Source organism: Hermetia illucens, chromosome 5 (genome assembly GCF_905115235.1).
Source record: "Hermetia illucens chromosome 5, iHerIll2.2.curated.20191125, whole genome shotgun sequence".
Classification (NCBI taxonomy): domain Eukaryota; kingdom Metazoa; phylum Arthropoda; class Insecta; order Diptera; family Stratiomyidae; genus Hermetia; species Hermetia illucens.
Window position 1 is genome coordinate 99,111,788 of NC_051853.1, and position 22,101 is coordinate 99,133,888.

At 44.6% G+C, this 22,101-nt stretch overlaps 1 protein-coding gene across 2 annotated transcripts in view; it reads right to left on the bottom strand.

The window, feature by feature from the left end:
* Positions 1-22,101, bottom strand: part of LOC119656824 — a 64,934-nt gene that overhangs the window by 34,385 nt on the left and 8,448 nt on the right. Inside the window, exons 2-5 of one of the 2 annotated variants that reach the window (XM_038063467.1) lie at positions 12,739-13,098; positions 12,514-12,682; positions 11,951-12,250; positions 11,458-11,885 (exon numbers count right to left, since the gene is read on the bottom strand). The exons of the other annotated variant lie outside the window; for it this stretch is intronic. Coding sequence (XP_037919395.1) covers positions 11,475-11,885; positions 11,951-12,250; positions 12,514-12,682; positions 12,739-13,091 — 1,233 coding nt within the window. The 5' untranslated portion in view covers positions 13,092-13,098 and the 3' untranslated portion in view covers positions 11,458-11,474. Of the gene's footprint in view, positions 1-11,457; positions 11,886-11,950; positions 12,251-12,513; positions 12,683-12,738; positions 13,099-22,101 lie in introns of those variants that run through there. 2 annotated transcript variants of the gene reach the window in all.

Here is a 22,101-nt window from a genome sequence, read left to right on the forward strand (position 1 = left end):
CTAATATTTTCCCTATCTTCGACATTCAATAGTGTACCTAAATCTGAAGAAAACCTTATTATAATCGGTTTACTGTCTGTCTGTCTGCCTGTCCCTCTGTCTGTCTGTCACCCCTTTTATCTCAGAAACGGTTACTTTTATTGATACGGAATTTGGTAGAAAGGTAGGACTTGTGAATTCCATTGCACACAGTGAGTAACATAGTTCCACGTTGAGTTTATGGGGAGTGCAAAGATAGTGGTCCATGCACATGGTAGATAGTCCTCAAAATAGTCTCCATACCGATACCTATTTAGATAAAGTTAATAACAGTATATTACTATATCTTTTTGAAATTGCCTGGGAACCTACCTTAAGTTTATTCTAGTATTGTAGTCAAATAGGCAATACTAGATAGCTTAATACTACCAAGTTTGGTGGAAATCGCACCATTGCTAACAGAGTTATAATGGTTCAGAATTGCCAGTTTTGCACAAATTTCTTGCATTCACAACTTTGAATAGCAGTGCCTCATTAAAGTGAATGGTCTGATCAACTAAATGCATAAAGATTACGAGCTAAGTACAAATGAGGCAGATTACCATTCAAATATGCTTATACAGGCAATACACAAAACCTTTCCCAACTTGTTATATATTTAGTCATAATACCCAATTTAACCAAGGAAACTTCTGATTTGTTTTTAAGTTTTCAGTAGTCCTAATGATTGGATGACTTCCACTTTTCCGGATTTGGTTTTAGACCGTCCTGCTCTAAGAATTTTGTTTCTTTTTGCACGAAGTTACACTTGTCAATTTGTATCTTTAGCTTATGAGTTTGTAGTGTTTTGAGTATTGCTTTTAAGGGTCTTATGTGTTCCTGTAAGGATATGCTAAAAATGAGTATACCATTAAAGTACACGACACAAATCCAGTTGATATGACTTCTAAGAATGTTGTTCATAAGCCTCTGAAACGTCGCAGTAGCGTTTTTCAGGCCAAACCACATTCCTAAGAACTCATATAACCCACCCCTTTTACCAGGATTTGGTGATACCCCTAAGCCAGATTGATTGTAGGCAAAAATATAGACCTTTTCTCAGGTTATCCAAAATAGAGTCAATATTGGGAATTGGGAATTTATAGTCCACTGTCACTTCACTTAGTTAGTTAGTTAGTTAATCTACTACTAATCACATTTTTTTCTCCCCAGAATTGTCGCACTTCTTAAGGACGATAATGAGAGGACTTGAGCATCTGGAATTACTTTCGCGGATAATGCCTTATTCTTCCATCTCAGCTATTTGTCTCGTCACTTCGGCATCATGCTTAGGAGGGTATCTATATAACTTCGAATTGATTTGACTTTCTGTTGTGGTTTGGATTTCATGTTGGATACTAGGGATGCTAGTAAACTTATCCCCTTCTTTAAAGAAAAGGCTTGCAAATTGTTATGTTAATTTTGTTATTTCCTTCTGTTCCTCCGCATTAACTTGGTCCAACTTTAACCTATTAAGCGGTCGCTATTATTCTCTGCTAAAGCGCTGATTTGGTTAAGGGTCATTTATGAATTTAATGCTTTCCCGTTGAGAGTCACAGTTTTCTCTTCTAGGTCAACAAGTGCGTCGAGATTATCGAGCAAATCAGTTCTTATTATATGATAAATTGATACTTCCTGTTCTGTTGTGTTCCGAATTTCCATCCTATTAAAGTTTTTAATGGCTGTGGGCTAATTTCTACAGGGGCAGGAGTATGTATTTCATACTCAATAATATTTTTACCAGCAATAGTAGAGTAGTAAGTTATTTATTTATTTATTTATTGATGTATCTCCAGTTCTCGTGAAATTGGTCATATATTTAATTTTTTTCAATATTTTCTCTTTATGTTACGAGTTGATTGGTTCGCTGTTAGTTGCTGAAGCGTTGATACTAACTGTTGAATTTTCTGGTCTTTTCCCCGTATTTGCTCTTGCAATTGCCAAATAGAATCCTCCATTTTTTCGGTTTCTAGGTTTCTCACTGAATTGAAGAAGCTTTCTCTCTTCTGTTTCCTCCCTTTACTTTCCACTTTGACTTTTTAAGACTACTGAAATAGTTTAGATGGATGCTACCTAGATTTTCATGTCTTTCTTCGATTCTCTGCCTTTTTTTCAACCACTATTTCCTTTCACAGTGCAGCTTTCACAATCACGGTCTCTACAAGATCAAAACAAAATTCATCATCATCATCATCAACGGCGCAACAACCGGTATCCTGCCTTAATAAGGAACTCCAGACATCCCGGTTTTGCGCCGAGGTCCACCAATTCAATGTCCCCAAAAGCTGTCTGGAGTCCTGGCCTACGCCATCGCTCCATCTTAGGCAGGGTCTGCCTCGTCTTCTTTTTCTACCATACATATTGCCCTTATAGACTTTCCGGGCTGAATCATCTTCATCCATACGGATTAAGTGACCCGCCCACCTTAACCTATTGAACCGGATTTTATCCAAAAAGTGACGGTAATGGCATCGCTCATAGATTTCGTCGTTATGTAGGCTAGCGAATCGTCCGTCCTCAAGCGTGGGGCCAAAAATTCTTCGGATTCTTCTCTCGAATGCGGCCAAGAGTTCGCAATTTGTCTTGCCCTTAGCAAGTTTCCGAGGAATACATGAGGACTGGCATCATTGTCTTGTACAGTAAGAGCTTTGACCCTATGGTGAGACGTTTCGAGCGGAACAGTTTTTGTAAGCTGAAATAGGATTTGTTGGCTGCCAACAAGCTTGCTCGGATTTCATCATCGTAGCTGTTATCGGTTGTGATTTTCGACCCTAGATAGGAGAAATTATCAACGGTCTCAAAGTTGTGGTCTAATATCTTTACTCTTCCCGTTTGACCAGTACGGTTTGATGTTGTTGGCTGATTGGTTTTTGGTGCTGATGTTGCTACCATATACTTTGTCTTGCCTTCATTGATGTGAAGCCCAAAATCTCGCGCCGCCTGCTAGATTTGGATGAAGGTAGTACGTCTCGGGTTGTTCTTGCCATGATGTCGATATCGTCAGCATAGGCCAGTAGTTGGGTGGACCTAAAGAGGATCGTACCCCTTGCATCTACCTCAGTATCACGGATCACTTTCCCGAGGTCAGGTTAAAGAGGATCCATGATAGGGCATCCCCTTGTCGTAGACCGTTGTTGATGTCGAATGATCTTGAGAGTGATCCTGCTGCCTTCATCTGGCCTCGCACATTGGTCAGAGTCGGCCTAGTCAGTCTTATCAATTTCATTGAGATACCGAATTCTTTCATGGCCGTGTAAAGTTTTACCCTGGCTATGCTATCATAGGCGGCTTTAAATTCGATGAAAAGATGGTACATGTCCATATTCCAACAGTTTTTCCATCGCTTGCCACACAGAGAAAATCTGATCTGTTACTGATTTGGCTGGAGTGAAGCCTCTTTGGTATTGGCCAATGGTGTTCTGGGCGTATGGGGCTATTTGGCGTAGCAAGATAGCGGAGAATATCTTATAGATGGTACTCAGCAACGTGATGCCTCTATAATTGCTACACTGTGTGATATCTCCCTTTTAATGTATCAGACAGATAATGCCTCTTTGCCAGTCGTCAGGCATTGATTCGCTGCCCCCACCTTGAGCACAAGTTGATGAACCCCTTGGTATAATTAGTCGCCTCCATATTTAACCAATTCGGCCGGAATTCCATCGGCTCCTGGCTACTTATGATTTTCAAGCCGATGAATTGCACGGACTGTTTCTTCTATACTCGATAGTGGCAGTATTTGTCCGTCGTTTTCAGTTGGCTGGACCTCCAGCTCATCGATGCTCTGATTGTTCAGTAGTTCATCAAAGTACTCAACTCATCGCTCCAATATGCCCATTCTGTCGGAAATAAGATTCTCTCTTTGTCTCGGCAGGCAGAGCATCGAGGTGTATCAGGCTTGTTGGTAAAACTTGTGCACCTGGTGCGGTTGCTCCCTGTACTTTTCGAGTTCATAGATCTGTTGGTTCTTCCAGGCTTTCTTTTCCCATCTGTGAAGTCGCTTCTCCGCTCGCCGAAGTTCGTGAAAAGTCTCCGCGCGTGCCCGCGTCCTTTAAGAATCCACCATTACGCTGTTTCCTGCATTCTTCCGTTCCGTTGCTAGCTTACATTCATCGTCAAACCAGCCGTTCCGACTCTTTTTGCGACTGGGGCCAAGTATGTCTGTGGTGTGACAACGTTCTTCAGGTGATTGTGAAGATAATTTGTTGATGTTTCATATCCAAGATCTCTATTGGCTGCGGTATTTGCGGCGTCCATTTCCACCTTATAGGGGTTGGGGAGAGCTATGTTGTGGATGGCTTCAGTGTGAACTCTCACCTGATTGTCAGAAGGGATTCTAGGTGGTGTTGTTATTCAAGCTCGGGGCATTATGCCACCGAGATAGTCATCCGAGTCTATATTGGCCCCCCCCTATATGTTCTGACATTTATCAAGGCTGAGGGGTGGCGGCATCAGATCAACACGTGGTCAGTTTGGTTGAAAGGGGTCTCGTCTGGAGAGCCCCCGTATGTTTGTGTATCGCTTTCCACGTAAACCAGATACTTCCAACAACCATTTGGTGTGACACTTCTAATTGAATAATCCGCAGTCCGTTATCATTTGTATTTTGATGTAAGCTGTGAGAGCAAACGTATCGCCTGAATACGGGCTACGTCCCTATTTAGCTGTTGAAATCCCCAAGTGTGATTTTGATATCATATCTGGGACAGGCTTCGAGGGTTCGTTTTACTGCCTCGTAGAAGGTATCCTTCTCCGACTCTGCAGTCTTCTCTGTAGAGACGTGAACGTTAATGAGGCTTTTATTTATAAATTTGCCTCGCAAGCGCAGAGTGCATAGCCGTTCGCTTATGTTTTCAAAGCCGGTAACAGCAGGTTTCATTTCTTGGCTGGCTAATAAACCTACTCCGAGCGCATGGTTTACTGGATACAATATATGGTGCAGCGACTCTTCTCCAGGTAACCGGTCTCTGTCCAACGCGTCTCCTGTGATGCTGTTACACCAGCCCTATATTTATTTATTTAATTTAACGGGCATTGTCCTCAGGAGGAGGAGAAAGGAAAAACGTTTAAAACTATTTCAAGTAGAGAAGCTAAAAGGACTAAGCTGTTCTGCGTTGTAATTTCGCAAAGCCTACGAATCGGGGAATGAAAGTAGACTTCGAGCTCTGCAATGGGTACGTTGAAAATGTCTGCGCTACGTGTGTTATAAGACGCAGAACGGCAGGTGATGTCGTCAGCGGCGACACTGTAAATCATGCATGGTATGCACTTCTTGCCGTGAATTTAGACATTTGGGGACAAAGTTGGTAAAGTCAAGCAGGTTGGATCCAGTGGACCTACGTTTAACGAAGCCGTGTTGCTCTTTCACTATGTGTTGGCCAAAGTGGGCGGACAACCAGTCGCTGACATATCTTTCCATGATTTTGGAACAGGAGGAGAGGAGGGAAATGGGATGGTAATTTTCGGCAAGCGTACTTACGCCACTTTTGTGTATGGGGATGATAAGAGCCTCTTGCCACAAGCCAGGAAAATGATTCTCTTCGAGGTTTTTCTTGAAAATAAGAGATAGGGGAAGGGAGATGGCCTTACCAGTTTTGAGCAAAAAGAGGTTTGGAAAACCATCGTAGCCAAGTCCGGCATTGGCGACATCGGTACTCGACAAGGGTAGGGGTAAGAAGGGGAATGGTAGGCGGTGCGAAGCAGGCTACATCCACTATCGGGAGGGATTCGGAGGAAGGAAGGGGAACATAAACTGACGAAAGTAGCGGCAGAGTAAATCACATGATAGTTGGGGGGAGTTAGCTGAGGAACCAGAGAATTTAATGGACGGAAGGGATAACTGGGCAGGGCAGCCGGAGTTGCGAATGTGGAAGCAGAAAGGTTTCAGGTTTCCACGCTTCAGTGAGACTTTCAGACTGGTCAAATATTCGTTTCTGGACTTACTTATTAAGGATTTGACCGAGGAACGCAGAGATTTGAAAAAAACTAAATCAGCGTCGTTTCTAGAAGACAGGAACTTCTTCTTCGCAGTCTGTTTTTTACATAGTTTTTTGTGAACTTTAGTGGTGCACCAGACGGGGTAAGAGCATAAGCACTTAGGAGAGGAGGGATCGTAACAAGGGAGAAGATCACATAAAATAGTATAGAAAGTGTGTGGAATTGGGAAAGACAACGCACAGGAAGGTTAGAGAGGACAAGGTCAAGAGTGCGATCTAAGTGGGTTCTAGAAAGGTTAACTGGAGAGCGCCACAGATGTACATGAAAGTGGATAGAGGAAGGGAAGAGTGGGTCAAGTTATTAGGCAGGGAGAGAAGGCCAGGAGTAACGGGCCAGGAAGATTAAAGTCGCCACAGAGGATGAAGGGAAGTGAGGGAAACAAAACCATTAGAACCCCTGATAATCTGTCGAAGACATCCTCGTACAGAGAAGGCGGGCTTAGGAAGGGAAAATATACACACAATATGATAAAGGGACATACGTTTGGTGGAAAGACACGTATAGTGACAGAATCGTAGTAGGAGTAGGAGGAGAAAAAGATGATTTCGGCACGGAGAGGGGACTTATTAGCGCGCCTCCGCCAGTTGTCTTGCCAAGCGCAGCGCAGTCTCTGTCACAACGAAAGACAGAGTAAAGTTCAAAGAGCTCAGAATCTGAAATCCTGTCATCCAACCAGGTTTCAGAAATGCAGTTGACATGATGTTGGAAGGCAGACAGTTTGAAATCCGACAGCTTGGTCCTTAGATCCCTTACATCTTGATAAAAGGGCATATAGTTGTCGGAATCATTCAAATTCGGCGAGGCAGGTGGGCGGGCCGGAAATTTTCACGAAGCTTAGTCCTATGATAAGGCTTGACGAAGACCTCTTGTGGCCAAAAGGAAGATTGGACGATAGCATCGAAGGCGTGGGGATATGTCACTTTGAAAGAAGCTATCACTCTGTAAGGAGAGCCATCCTTCGTCAGCTTCACAGTTGAGTTGGTATCGGCGGCGAGACGACTTTCAATTGGGCGACATGCGGTCGGAAAGGCTTGCGGCTCAGCGGTGGCGGGCGTCGATTATACACAGAAGGAAGCATGTGGTGGTGCTAATGCAGCGACTGTAGGACAATCGCTGGAAGTGTGTAGAAGTAGGGAACATGTGCCTCGGATAGAGACCGATTTTTCAGTTGGCTAGCGAACGTCGTCGGGTTGAGACAATAATATTGGAACAGGGTATCGGCTAGTTGCTTGGTAGCTTCATCTCTGTGCAGGGAGCGCACGTTCCATGAGAAAATGCGTAAATCGTTATTCCTTTGGCGTTGCCTGGGTCGTCGTTGTATTATCCGTCCAGTCCGAGGTTCCTCCCGAAGCATCGTAATTTCGGTTTTCCGTGCAGAGTTGTCAACCCTATTCAACCCCCAACCTGGAGGACTAGTTGGTACAATTTGTTCCGTTTTTAGGCGCGAGAGATCCGCCTTCAACCATCTTCGTCTGCAGCTTTTCGCTAAGATGGAGCTCGCAGCGGTCATTACGTGAAGGAGGGGATAGGGTTTGGTAGTAGAGCTATTGGTGTTGGTTCAGCAGGCGTTTCCTAGGTTTTGTGCTCCATCGTGGGTACCAATCCACGTTTCGCCGTGGGACCTATACTACCCTTTGACCACTACCACCGGCCGAGGTTATAAAAAAAGGATATGATGGACTGCCGCGTTCATCAAGTAAAGAAACTCGCCTTTAGTTTTAATGCAAAATAATTTAATTGAACAAACCGAAATCTAGTCAAACCGTTGGGGAATACCGTCCCCACGTACCCGAGGAGAGCCTGATGCCTGCAAGGGACTCATCTGAAGTGACTTCTGCCACGAGGCCCCACCGGAGGTTATCTGGTACCATGGGAGCCGGGATGGTCCTCTGAGAGCATATGCTCCCCCTCCTTGTGGCAGTCTCATGGTGGTTGTGGTGGCTGTAAAGAATAATTGGTTCTATCGTTTATGAACGGTTGAAAGTACTACAATTAACAGATTAAAAAAAATTGGAAAAAGACACATTATCTATAAAAGAAATCGAACAAAAATTATAAGAAATGTTCCAAAAAAATACAATGGTAAATGATAAATATGAGCACCCTGTATATATGCTTATGAACTGAACTGTGCTATGAAATTGCTTCACGCATTAATGCGATCTGGATAAAGTGTGTTCCACAACTGGTGTTCTTTGTGATAAACGTATCAACGAACCTGTCAAATCTAAAATTTGTTGTTTGTGTTGCTCACATCCGAAATGAGGATATCCGCGATTGTTATGGAGTTGCACGAATCGTGGAAACATTGCAAAAGGGGCGTCTGCGATGGTATGGTCATGTAATTCGCGCTAATGTGAACTCACTTGCCAAGATTGGTCTGGACACCGAAGTCGATAGTAAATTACCAAAAGGCCGGCCAAAACAACGATGGCTTGATACGCTGGACGAGGATTTCAAAGCCTCGGGATTGCATCCAGATCAGACATTTGATAGAGCCATATGGCGAAACCGATCACAACGAGCTGACCCCGCTTGTGAATGGAACAAAGGCTGAAGAAAAAGAAGAAGTTCTAAAGTTTTCAAATGCGGTTTTGTATTTCACAGCGCCGCCCTTACGTTCTTGTGTTGTGCTAACTCATGCGACCTCCATTTGAATATGCTTCGGTATTCTGGAACCCAGGGACAGGTTCGAGTCAATTCAAAAATTCAATCACCTCCAAATGTTCCTAAAAGCATAACCTAACAACCAACGCCACCTAATCTAATGACATATTTGACCATATGTAAAGGGGAAGACCAACAGCTGTTTGAGGGCCTGCAGATACCCTGTTGAACAAGTTGTTCAAATTCTTTCCGCGCGATAGCCAGTTTCTGGGGTGGTAGAGGACGCACCTTTGAGAAAATCGGGGAACCAGTAGTATTTATGTGGTGCTGCACATTGTGCTTTACTGGTTTCGAGAGACTACACTCGGTAGTTATCTGGCTGAACTTTTGGAGGAGTGTCCGAACACGAGAGTCGGAGATGTCTTCCAAAAGAACGGAAAGGTTATTGTCAGCGTGAGATACCATTTGGCCCGACGAATTTAGTTTGGTTGTGGGGTCTATAAGGGACTTATTTTGCAAGTCCACCAGCAACCCATAGTGACACAAGAAGTCTGCGCCTAATATGGGGAAGCTGACATCCGCCAGGATGAAACGCCACGGAAACGTCCTACGCAAGCCAAGACTCACGTCCACTTGCCTGTACCCGTATGTATTGATGCGGGAGGAATTTGCTGCCGCCAGTTTGAGGGGTTGTGGATATAGTCGATGATGCTGGGGTACGGGAAGAACCGAAACCTCCGCACCCGTGTCGACGTGGTAGTTGCGCCTGCTGAGGGGGTCGAAAATAGTTAGGCGACGTGGCGCTGCGCTCTGGGTGGCCGTCGCCAAGACCCCCCGCGGACCTAGTTTTTTGCGGTAGGCGCGAATTTGCAAGGTAGCGTACATCTTGTCGCTTTATCTCCGAACTTACGATGATACCAGCAAATACCTTGGTCCGCAGGCTGTCTTGACGACCTGCTACCCGAACGCCCTTTTCGTGTGGCAGACCGTGAGCGAGCTCGCGACCTGGCACTCGAACGCTGAGCGTCCAACGTCGCCCGCATCTCGGCCACGCTGGCAGTTAAGGCCGCGATCTCGCGCCGTAAGTCGCTGACCTCATCCGACGGTGGTTGAACGGCCGCTATGGTTGGGCGAACGTACACCTCCTGTACCTGATCGGCCGTTGCTGCTAGTTCCTCCAAGGAACCGGAGACGCAGGCTAGGATCGCCTGGGTGCCCTCCGGGAGCCGACGCAGCCAGAGCGACTTGATCAGGTCGTCGCCGATCTTGCTCCCACCCAATTGCCTCATTTCACGAAGCAATTGGCTGGGAGTTCGATCACCCAACGTTAAACCCGCCAGCAAGTGGTCTAATTTTGCCGACTCGCTTGCCGACAGGCGCCTGATCAACTCGCTCTTGAGCTGAGAGTACGATGCCGACTTCACTACGTCGGACACCAGAAGTATGGACTCTTCGTCCAGGCCGACCACCGCGTAGTTGAAACGGGTCGCGTCCGATGTGATGCCGGACATTTGGAACTGTGCTTCCAAATGCACGAACCACAGCTCGGGGTTCCGCCGCCAAAACGGAGGAACGCGTACGGCGAGGGCGGTCACTTGTGGGTCCGATGGGCCTGCCGCGTCTTTATTGTCAAACGACATTTTTCTTACCGAGAAGTACGAGATTGAGATGCAAACGCGGTGAGTTTATACTGAAACGCGGTGAACTTTACACCGACACGGCAGGCCGCACCCACAAATGCATGCACGAAACGAGAAAAACAACAACCGAAGCGGACGCTCTCCAGCGCAGACCAAAACCACCCAGGAAATGTAGAACCCGCGATGCGAAACACTTCAACGCCGTCTCTTGCAGCGATTTTACTTTTATTATTGTCACTTGTTAAATTTTTAATAATATAAATAACAATTAGTGCAAACCACTTTAGCAAATTGGTTTTAAACTTGGAATCCTCGGGCTACTGCTGATCGTTGCCGCGGCTGATGCTGGAGTTCCCAAGGATGCTGTTCTTCGGGCGGGGTGTGCCACTGGCCGGGGCTCGGCGCAGCTTATCCGTAGGCGCTTCGTCGGCTGTAGCTGCGGCGTCTGTTGCTGTGGCGATGGTTGTGGCCGTGGCTCGGCGCAGCTTATCCGTAGGCGCTTCGTCGGCTGTAGCTGCGGCGTCTGTTGTTGTGGCGATGGTTGTGGCCGGGGCTCGGCGCAGCTTATCCGTAGGCGCTTCGTCGGCTGTAGCTGCGGCGTCTGTTGTTGTGGCGATGGTTGTGGCCGGGGCTGCGTGTTTTCTCTTCTTCGGGGTCACCAATTTAGTCACAGTTGTATAACTAAAAATCAAATCACGCAACTTATATTTGTATTGTAAATATATTATTTCCGCTTTGTTTTGAACAAATCTTTGGATGGCAATTTTGTTAGAGTTGTTTCTTATAAAATTTGTGGAAAATATTAGTAACAAATATTAAACCGCTAAAATACCCAACAACCCTCGTCAATTTAAACGAGATAAAACTTTCTAACGAGAAATTTACCAAGTTGCCACGGAATACAATATTTTAAATTAAAGGAGAAAACGCGAGTGTTCACTGCCGCGGTTGGAAACAGAAGAGACCGACTTATTTCCATGCGGTCCTTACTGTCCCAACCAACGGCATTTTTTTACCGCTGGTTCTCCACTCCCCTGGTGCGTTCAGAAAACGCGTGAGTGGAGAGTTTCGGAGTTCAGCGCCATCTACCCGTCCGCATCCGCAACATCCGAAATAAATTTCGAATGCTGCAGATCCTGCCGCGCCACAAACATTTGAATATCTTCTTCAAATAAATAAAAAAATGCTGTTTATTATGTTTGACTACCTCATTTAATTCAAAACGCCAATTTTTTCCATTCTTGTCAAAACATATTGCATAGTAGACACAAATCTTTTTGAAGACATTCCAATTGAACGAATTCTGTCCCCTTTGTCTTTATCATTCAAATTTTCCAAACTGTTTTCGCCACAATCACTTGGATCCATAGAAATAAGGAACAGTTTCATCGCAGACCAGAAAAAACCAACTGTTTCTCGTTTCTCAATTTCTTCAAGAATATTCTCCAAAGTGGGAATGGGACTGTATCCTAAATTCTCTAAGGTTGACTTGAAAGTTTTGTAATAATACCCTTCGATCAGCAAATCTCGTTTTTGGTCCAAAACATCAAACTGGGGGCTCGTATACAAGAAATGGGTGAAATCGACACCAGGGCTGGAATACACCGACCCCTGGAAATCAATCTTAAAAAGAAATATTTCAGTATCATCTTAAACGAAAAATGTAATACCAATAATAGCAAACTTACAAAGTAAAGATCAACCGGCTTCCCATCTTTATACTTAAACAAAATATTGTTGACCCATAGATCATTGTGAGCCAGAACCTTTATTTCTTTGTCAGAGGGTCCGCACCATTTGGCCATGTTCTGCGGAATTGTGGACATAAATCTGCGAATTTTTTCGGGCGTTTCCTTAAAGCCTGGCCATGTTTCCACTACTTTTGCCAAATGCTCGAAATTATTTAGTAAAGTTGCTTGCATCATATCCTGGTTACCGTCATTTTTAGCAAAAAGGTCTTCACTGAGCATTCGTAATATTTGGGGTTGCTGTAATTCGAACAATTTTCATCATGATTTGGAATGGACTGGATTTTTAGTATAAACGACAACTAAAATAAAAAAATTCAGCTTCTTCTGAATTTTATAATGAAGAAGCGGATGCTTGATCCCAGATTAATACATTTAATAAAAATGTTTAATCAAAAGAAAATCTGTATTCAACTGTGTAATTGTTATCAAGCTCGAAAATTGAAACATATTTTTTCAATGTGCGAAATTTCATTATACTATATGCGTCCGGACGGCATTACCTTTTTAGTGAGAGCAATTGAAGCTGCATGCAATTTGGCCAATTTTTCGAAGACCAATCCACAATGTTCCTCATCTAATCCTTTAACGCGATCGGCAAGGATATATCCCAGAGGTGTAACATCCACGAAAACAAAAGTTTCAACTGGCGCCGGCGTATAATATAAAAATCTGTATGAATGTTTGCGGTAAAGGTCTAGTGTACCAAATGTGTATTGAAATCTTACTTCGGAACAATGGCTTCACCATCAAGCAGGCGTTCTATTTCCGGTAGAGCATGAACATAAACATCGCGTTCCCGGGTAAACACACCCATTTCTGCGATATGACCCCCAACTGGACCGCTCGGCACGGTTTTAATTATGAGAGATATAATTTTATTGTCTGAACCTCCGTCGTTGTAGGTTGCATTCGCTCTGTAAATATGACTGACATAATTTTCCCCTAGTTTGGGTCCCATTGTAAAGAAGACATTCTTCAGTTTAACGATCTTGTCATTAAATCCACTTCTAAAGGCAGCTTCGAAAAATTCAGAGTCCATGTACTCGGGAATGTTAATATTATTAAAGTCGACCAGCATTGTGACTCTGCAAAACCAAAATCATAATCATTGTATACATTTTATTAAAATATTTATTGATATTGATATCCATAAAACTATTGCTACCCACTGTACAATCTGCTGAAATTGGTTTAGTTTGTTGGCTAGTCTGTCTGTCTGCCCGTCTGTCTATCACACGCGCTTTTCTCAGAAACGGCTGTACTGATTGACGCGAAGTTATCTAGATATGCGGTGAATTATATTGCTCCACTACACTTAAAAGGGTGGTGCAAAATTTGTATAGTCATATAAGCTCTCAGAAATGAATGAACCCGATAATGAGAGCGTGTGAGATGCCCATGCCCCAGAGGGGCCCTAGCATGACAAGCCTTCTATGTGCTGGTGGAGGGCAGAAATTGCCGACCTATGGAGGGAGTGTCATAAGCTCCGCGTTTGGCACAACGTTTACACGCCAGCATGGAGGCATGCGCCATAAAGGCAGAATATAGATCAGCATCCGTAGCGTAATAAATGAATGAATGAAAACCCGTGGGGACTTGGCCATAAGCCTGTCATCCGGAAAATCGGGGCTCTGCGTAAATCTTCCATACTAAGTACCGGCCAAATGGACCACATTGTACGGGCATTATTCGCCAGACCCCTCGTACGGGTTGACGTCAATAGCGCGGAAAGCGTTGAGGATTGGCCCCTGTTCACAATGAAAAAAACCGAAGAAGCGGTTCTCACCTTGAAAAAGAAGAAGGCACCAGGTCCTGATGGTATCGCAGCGCAACTTTGTAAAGTATATCGCCAACGGCCAGACTTGCTGCTCACTGCGTTCAACGTTTGCTTCAAAGAGGGCAGTTTTCCTTGTCGCTGGAAGGTAGAGAAACTCGCGCTGATCAGCACGGGAAAAGTGATGTATATGCTTGACACGGCCGGGAAAGTGTTCGAAAAGCTCATTACGAGTATACTCGCTGAAGCGATCCGCCCTGTCAGGGCATTATCACCAATACAGTTCGGGTTAAGAACAGGGAGATTCACAGTGGATACTGTTAAAGAGGTCATGGATGTGGTTCATCAAGCCGAGGCACACAGACGCCTATCTCGACGGATAGTGCTCCTCATAACGCTTCATGTCAGAAATGTCTTTAATTTTGTAAGGACAGGTTTGCAAGGCACATTAGAAAACTCATCCCACGTGCCAAGCTATCGCTTGCGGATATAGAGGGATTATACTCTGCTCTATGAGAAGTTGGTAGGGCAAAGGAGGATCGAAATCCCGCCGGGAGTAGCACAGGGATCCATTCTCCATCCTGCAGCGACTCGATATGCCCGACGAGTCGCGCTTGGTAAGTTATGCAAACGACTTTACGCACTTATTGGCGGACGCACTGTTGAACAAACGCAAATAGTTTTGGCATATTGATGGGACGCATAAGCGGATGGATGACTGTTCATGATTTCGAGCTTGCCTTGGAAAAAACCGAAGTAGTCATCTTGACCAGAAGGAGAATCCCGACCCTGCGTCCCATATCGATAGGCGAGTTGACTATAAAGTCAAAACCAGCAATTAAATATCTCGGTTTAATGCTCAACCCGAATATGATCTTCTTCGAGCAAATCAAAGCAGCAGCGGACAACGCTGCAGCTGGAGTTTTGCCCTTAAGTAGCTAATGGCGAATGTTGTGGATCTATTACTAGGGGACGCCTTCGAATATTGTGTGTTCTACAATGAAGTAGCGGACGACGCTGAACACACCTTTTTCTCTTGTGAAAGATGGGAAGGTTTTCGTCATCAACTTTATGCAGACACACGGAGCTCGCTGCAGACAACATTGTCAGAGAGATGCTGAGGTACGCTGGCAGTTGAAGTCGTGTTACGCATTACATTCGGGCTCTTTTTATTGCGAAGAATATTGAACTCGACCGGTGGAGGGACTGGAAGCAAGTGGTTCTCTAAACTAACGACCTCTTTCCTACCTTCCCCTTCCGTTAGTGAAAGGAAGTCCCTGAGTTGAAAGCTCCCAAAGCTGGGAGAACGGGAGGGACAGCCCGAAGTAATGTGTCACAACCGTTCCAGGCTAATTCTCTGATGTTTAGTTGGTAGTCCGACAGCGTATTGTTGCGGGAGTATAACACTCTGTACACGCATTCACCTACCCTACCCTAAAAAAAATAATTCGGAATACTGGAAGCTCGCGCTTGGGGTATATAAGTTTTATGTTCATCTTATCTAAGAAACACCAATGCACATTTTTCTATCCGTATATAGTTACAAGTCATACAAGACATACGTACATTATCCTTACCCTAAGAAAACAAACTGGCTATTTCCGAATACTGTACATATATGTAGACGTACGTACATACATTTAAAGTACCCATATTGTCGATTTACTTCGTACGCAAAAGCATAAATACATATGTACATATATAATACGTACATTAAATACGACTCGTTTAAAGTACAAATATATCTATCTGAATTAAACACTACCCGCAAACTTGATTGGCACGCATATACTATTAATATTATATATTAATGGGTGGGGTGGTCAAAGGGTAGTATAGGTCCCGGGGCGAAACGTGGATTGGTACCCACGATGGAGCATAAAACCTGGGAAATGCCTGCTGAACCAACACCAACAGCTCTACTACCAAACCCTATCTCCACCTCCACGTGAGCTCTTTCTTGACGAAAAGCTGCAGACGGAGAAGGATGAAGTCGAGTCTCCCGCGCCTAAAAACGGGACAAATTGTACCAACTGGTCCTCCAGGTTGGGGGTTGGGTAGGGCTGACAACCCAACACGGAAAACAACTCGTTACGAAGCCACAATAGGAGCCTCGGACGGATTTTAAAACGACGGACCCGGCAACGACAAAGGAACAACGATTTGCGTATTTTCTCATGGAACGTGCGCTCCCTGTACAGAGATGAAGCTGATGAGCAGCTAGCCGATACCCTGTCCCAATATAGGGCTGATATAACAGCGTTACAAGAGATGCGATGGACAGGGATCGGTTTCCTGGAGAAGAGCCATTACACCATATATTATAGCGGTCATCCAGTAAACCATGTGCTCGGAGTAGGTTTCTTAGTCAGCCAAAAAATGAAACCTGCTGTTATCGGCTTTCAAAACATAAGCGAACGGCTATGCACTCTGCGCTTGCGAGGCAAGTTTAGAAATATAAGCCTCATAAACGTTCACGCCCCTACAGAGGAGACTGCAGAGTCGGAGAAGAATACCTTCTACGAGGCAGTAGAACGAACCCTCGAAGCCTATCCCAGATATGATATCAAAATCATACTTGGGGATTTTAATAGCCAAGTAGGGAAGGAGCCCGTATTCAGGCGATACGTTGGCTCCCATAGCTTACACGAAAAAACAAATGATAACTGACTGCGGATTATTCAATTAGCAGGGTCACACGAAATGGTTGTTGGAAGTACCTGGTTTGCGCGGAAAGCGGTCCACAAACATACGTGGGCCTCTCCAGACGGGACCACTTTCAACCAAATTGACCACGTGTTGATCGAACGCCGCCACCTCTAAGCCTTGATGAATGTCAGAACATATAGGGGGGCCAATATAGACTCGGACCACTTTCTCGTTGGCATGGTGCTCCGAGCCCGAATAACAATACCACCTAGAATCCCCTCTGACAATCAGGTGAGAGTGAACACTGAAGCCATCCACAACACAACCCTCCGCGACACCTATAAGAGGGAAATGGATGCCGCAATAACCGCAGTCAACAGAGGACCTGGGGATGAAGGATCAACAAATGATCTTCACAACCACCTGAAGAACGTTATCATGGATACGGCCACAAGCATACTTGGCCCCAGCAGTAAAAGGAGTCGGAACGGCTGGTTTGACGATGAATGTAAGCTAGCAACGGAACGGAAGAATGCCGCATACCGAGTAATGTTGCATTCTCAAAGAACGCGGGCACGCGCAGAGACTTATCACGAACTCCGTCGAGTGGAGAAGCGACTTCACAGACGGAAAAAGGAAACCTGGGAGAACCAACAGATCTATGAACTCGAGAAGTACAGGGAGCAACCGCACCAGGCGCGCAAGTTTTACCAACAAGTCAGCAGGATGAAGCCTTATACACCTCGATGCTCATCCTGCCGAGACAAAGAGGGAAATTTGATTTCCGACAGAATGGGCATATCAGAGCGATGGGTTGAGTACTTTGATGAGCTACTGAACAACCAGAACATCGGCGAGTTGGAGGTCCCGCCAACTGAAGACGACGGACAAATACTGCCACCACAAAGTTTAGGAGAAACAGTCCGTGCAATTCATCGGCTTAAAAATCATAAGTCGCCAGGAGCCGATGGAATTACAGCCGAATTGGTTAAATATGGAGGCCACCAGTTACACCAAGTGGTTCATCAACTTGTGCTCAAGGTATGGGACAGCGAATCAATGCCTGACGATTGGCAACGAGGCATTATCTGTCTCATACATAAAAAGGGAGATATCACACAGTGTAGCAATTATAGAGGTATCACGTTGCTGAGTACCATCTATAAGATATTCTCCACTATCTTGCTAGGCCGGATAGCCCCATACGCTCAGAACATCATTGGCCCATACCAAAGAGGCTTCACTCCAGGCAAATCAGCGACAGATCAGATTTTCTCTCTGTGGCAAGCGATGGAAAAACTGTTGGAATATGGACAACAGTTGCACCATCTGTTCATCGACTTTAAAGCCGCCTATGATAGCATAGCCAGGGTAAAACTGTACACGCCATGGGAGAATTCGGTTTCCCGATGAAATTAATAAAACTGACTAGGCTGACCCTGACCAATGTGCGAGGCCAGATAAAAGCAGCAGGATCACTCTCAAGACCATTCGACATCAACAACGGTCTACGACAAGGGGATGCGCTATCATGCGTCCTCTTTAACCTGGCCCTTGACAAAGTGATCCGTGATGCTGAGGTGAATGCAAGAGGTACGATCCTTTTCAAGTCCACCCTACTACTGGCCTATGCTGACGATATCGACATCATGGGAAGAACCACCCGAGACGTACAAACTGCCTTCATCCAGATCGAGCAGGCGGCGCGAGATCTTGGGCTGCACATCAATGAAGGCAAGACGAAATATATGGTGGCAACGTCAGCACCGAAGACGAATCAACCAACAACATCGAACCGCACTGGTCAAACACAAACACGAAGAAGAATAAGGATAGGAGAATACAACTTTGAGACCGTTGACAATTTCTCCTATCTAGGGTCGAAAATCACAACCGATAACAACTACGATGATGAAATCCGCGCACGGTTGTTGTCAGCCAACAGAGCCTATTTCAGCTTACAAAGACTGTTCCGCTCGAAACGTCTCACCATAGGATCAAAGCTCTTACTGTACAAGACTATGATCTTGCCAGTCCTCATGTATTCCTCGGAAACTTGGGTTCTTAGCAAGAAAAATTGCGAACTCTTGGCCGCGTTCGAGAGAAGAATCCTCCGAAGAATTTTTGGCCCCCTACATGAGGATGGACGATTTCGTAGCCTACACAATGACGAAATCTATGGGCGATACCATGACCGTCCGGTTGTGGATAAAATCCGGCTCAATAGGTTACGGTGGGCGGGTCACTTAATCCGTATGGATGAGGATGATCCCACCCGGAAAGTCTATAAGGGCAATATCTATGGTAGAAAAAGAAGACGAGGCAGACCCTGCCTAAGATGGAGCGATGGTGTGGGCCAGGACGCCAGACAGCTTTTAGAGATATCGGATTGGTGGACCTCGGCGCAAAACCGGGATGTCTGGAGTTCCTTATTAAGGCAGGCCTAGACCGGATACCGGTTGTTGCGCCGTTGATGATGATGATGATACTATTAATATAATATATTCCTACATACACACGTGTCTGTTTGTAGTGATCGATGTTCATCTACAAATGGCTGAAAAACTAAAGCAAATTAATACTTTGCGACCCCATTGAAATGAACTCACTTCGTAGTAGTTTTATTGACGAATTGATATATGATGATGACGTCATACACGTTGTAGAATGCACGAAGTTCATAAAAATGGCAAATTTTCATCCACTATAACTTTGTTAATAATAGTTTCAAACTTGTTTGCTTCAAACTTGATCAAATTGTGTATTATGTTATTGCTTACACCCCGTGTAATTCTGGGATGGGGGTGCTGGGTGAACTTTTAATTTCTTCTTTTTCTTCTTTTCCTTCAGCCTTTGTCTCGTTCACAAGCGGGGTCGGCTCGTCATGATCGGCTTCGCCATTTGGCTCCCTCGAATACCTGATCTGGGTGCAATCTCGAAGCTTTCAAATCCCCGTATAGCGTATCAATCCACCGTATTTTAGGCCTGCCTTTTGATCGTTTACCATCGACTTCGATGTTCAAACCAATCTTGACAAGTGAATTCTCGTTTGAACGAATTTCGTGACCATACAATCGAAGACGCCTCTCTCGCAACTTTTCCACGATCGGTGCAACCCCATGACGATCGCGGATATCCTCATTTCGGATGTTATCTAAACGTGTGACGCCACTAGTCCAACGTAGCGCGATCGTTATGGGTGAATTTTTAATATGTGCAAATATACAATTATTAACTTTATTTATGCAGATATCGAAACCGGAGGTATTGTGAAGGCTAGATTTCGTAAAGATGCACTACTCTGATTTTTTTCAGAATTTTCGGTTGGATAGATTCTGAGAACGAGATCTGTTACACTTTTTGATGGTCATATTTTGAGCCCCCACTTCCCTGTATTTCACCCGATATTAAATATGGAACCAGTTTCGAAAAGTAATTAAGCCCTTTCATTTGATACCCCACATGGCCACATTGTATGCAAACAAGTTTTGCACCTTTCATTCACATGAATGAACTATGTATCAGATACATATTCGCCTCTCACTTAAGACCTTTGGCTATCGAAAACAGACTATGATTGGTTCACACGTTCCTAGACAATGGGGTCGTCACAATGCTCTCTTTCTTCAACCCGAGCTAGAATTCCAACGATATAAGTTGCACATTCTAGGCCTAAGCGACATAAAATGGTGAGAATCTGGAGACTACACATGCTCTTTTGTACTCTAGAAAACCAGACAGAAATCTGATGTCGGGTTGTTTCTGATGACTACCCCAAGGTGGTTTCTGATCGGACTTGGACTACGAGCTCCCGATCTAGGTTAAGGAGTATCACAATCGTATAGTGCCTTATACCAAGCGGGCTTCCGCAAACTTCTTTCTATGGGCAATTATACATGTGATGGAGAAACATTATCTGGACCGATATAATCATATTAGGAGGCTTATGGATTTCTGCAGCTTCAACTACCTACCCATACTAGTAATCACACTGACGAATCGGTTACGATTTGCTGCTTCTACTGGTACTAAAATTTCGGTAATCCGAAGCCTCTCCAAAAAGTGAAAGAAGGGAAGGGAATAAGGGCACCCATTTTGGGATATCTGCGTGCTCCTTGCCGACTCTAATATAATAGCTAAAATAATCTTGGAACATATCAAAGAACATCTCAAAACTTGATCGACAGAGAGTAAGCTAGTTTCTACTCCGGATTCTCCTGCATTGACGACTTCAACACCCTGCGGATCATTTTAGAACAGTGTCAGAAGTTTAGATTTTTGGATTCTCTTATTCTTCATCAATTTCGAGAAAACTTTCAATAGTGTAAACAGCGATTGTATCTGGCGTGCTCTGCAGAAGGGCATTACGAAAAAAGTAATCGGTATTATCCGAGCGATATACGATGGCGCAAAATGCAGTTATCTCAACACCACGATCAAGTTGGGATTGTTCTGCGCTAATGTTCTTTCTGTGTTTCTATATGGAAGTAACATATGGACAGTGACCGCCATTGTCACTCGGCTGCCGTCGTGGATACCGTCGTGCGTCGTATAATCGGAGTACGTCAGCCCGATGCTATTTCAAACAAAGAAGGCGGCACCCCTTCGGTATGTGATCGGAATGCGGAAATGGCAAGTCGCACATTAAGGAGGGGGAACAATGCATTGATGGTTGTGCCATCTAGGCGAACCCAATTCAAGATGATGAGTGCGTCGTCAGAAAAGCTCTGGGCGTAGAACAGTAGAGGATGAGTGTATTTCGAGAAGTCCTGTGGGAGTTGAGGCGCATTTCAGCGAACATATGATGCGCGTAGATGTGGTATGCGCACTATACTCATCAAGGGGTAAATTGCATATATATTTCTCGGTGTAATAGAAAGAGACTTCCAGTTCTAGATGTCTACTATCGCTTAAAATATTATTTGCGTGAAAATGACTGTTCGCATTGCCAATAGATCCCTTAGATATAGATAGATAGATATCTTTGTAATCGATTTGAATCTGGCATGTGGTAATATTGTACCCGAAAGGCCTATGTATCAGCTATCTTACGCAGTTCACTTTATTTCTTTATCGTATCAACAATTGTGATTGCACCTTGCTGAGAATGTCAAGTTTTATGTCTATAAAACATCATTTGAGGGAAGTATTGCTGAATTACTTCAAAAGCTGACGGTGATCATGTTTCAACAGTTAGCATGTACTAAAAGTAGTTTCAGAGGTTCAAAGATGGCGACTACAGTGTAGAAGACAAAGTCCATGAACGACCGCGTAGACCGCAAGCAAAAGTTCGAGGGTGCAAAATTACAAGCAGTATTAGATGCAGACTCTTGTTGGAGGTATATGAAGCAACTACTGCTTACGGCTTCAAAACCTTCCGAAAGATTCAGAAGGTAGGGAAATGGGTACCATAAGAATTGTCTGCAAAAGATTGCAAAAGGCTGCAAAAGATGACGATCTACTACGACAATCCGAAGTGCAAAAAATCGTCGATTTCACGAGGCTAGCCACCAACATTCCAGCCAAAAAGGAATCCCACTGCAAGAAGACATTGCTGTGAATCTGGTGGGACCAAAAAGGGGTGATCGACCACGTGGTTTTGGAACCCTTACCGATATCAACTATTGGGTCTGAGCCAGGAGCTGCAAGAAAAACGGCCAGAATG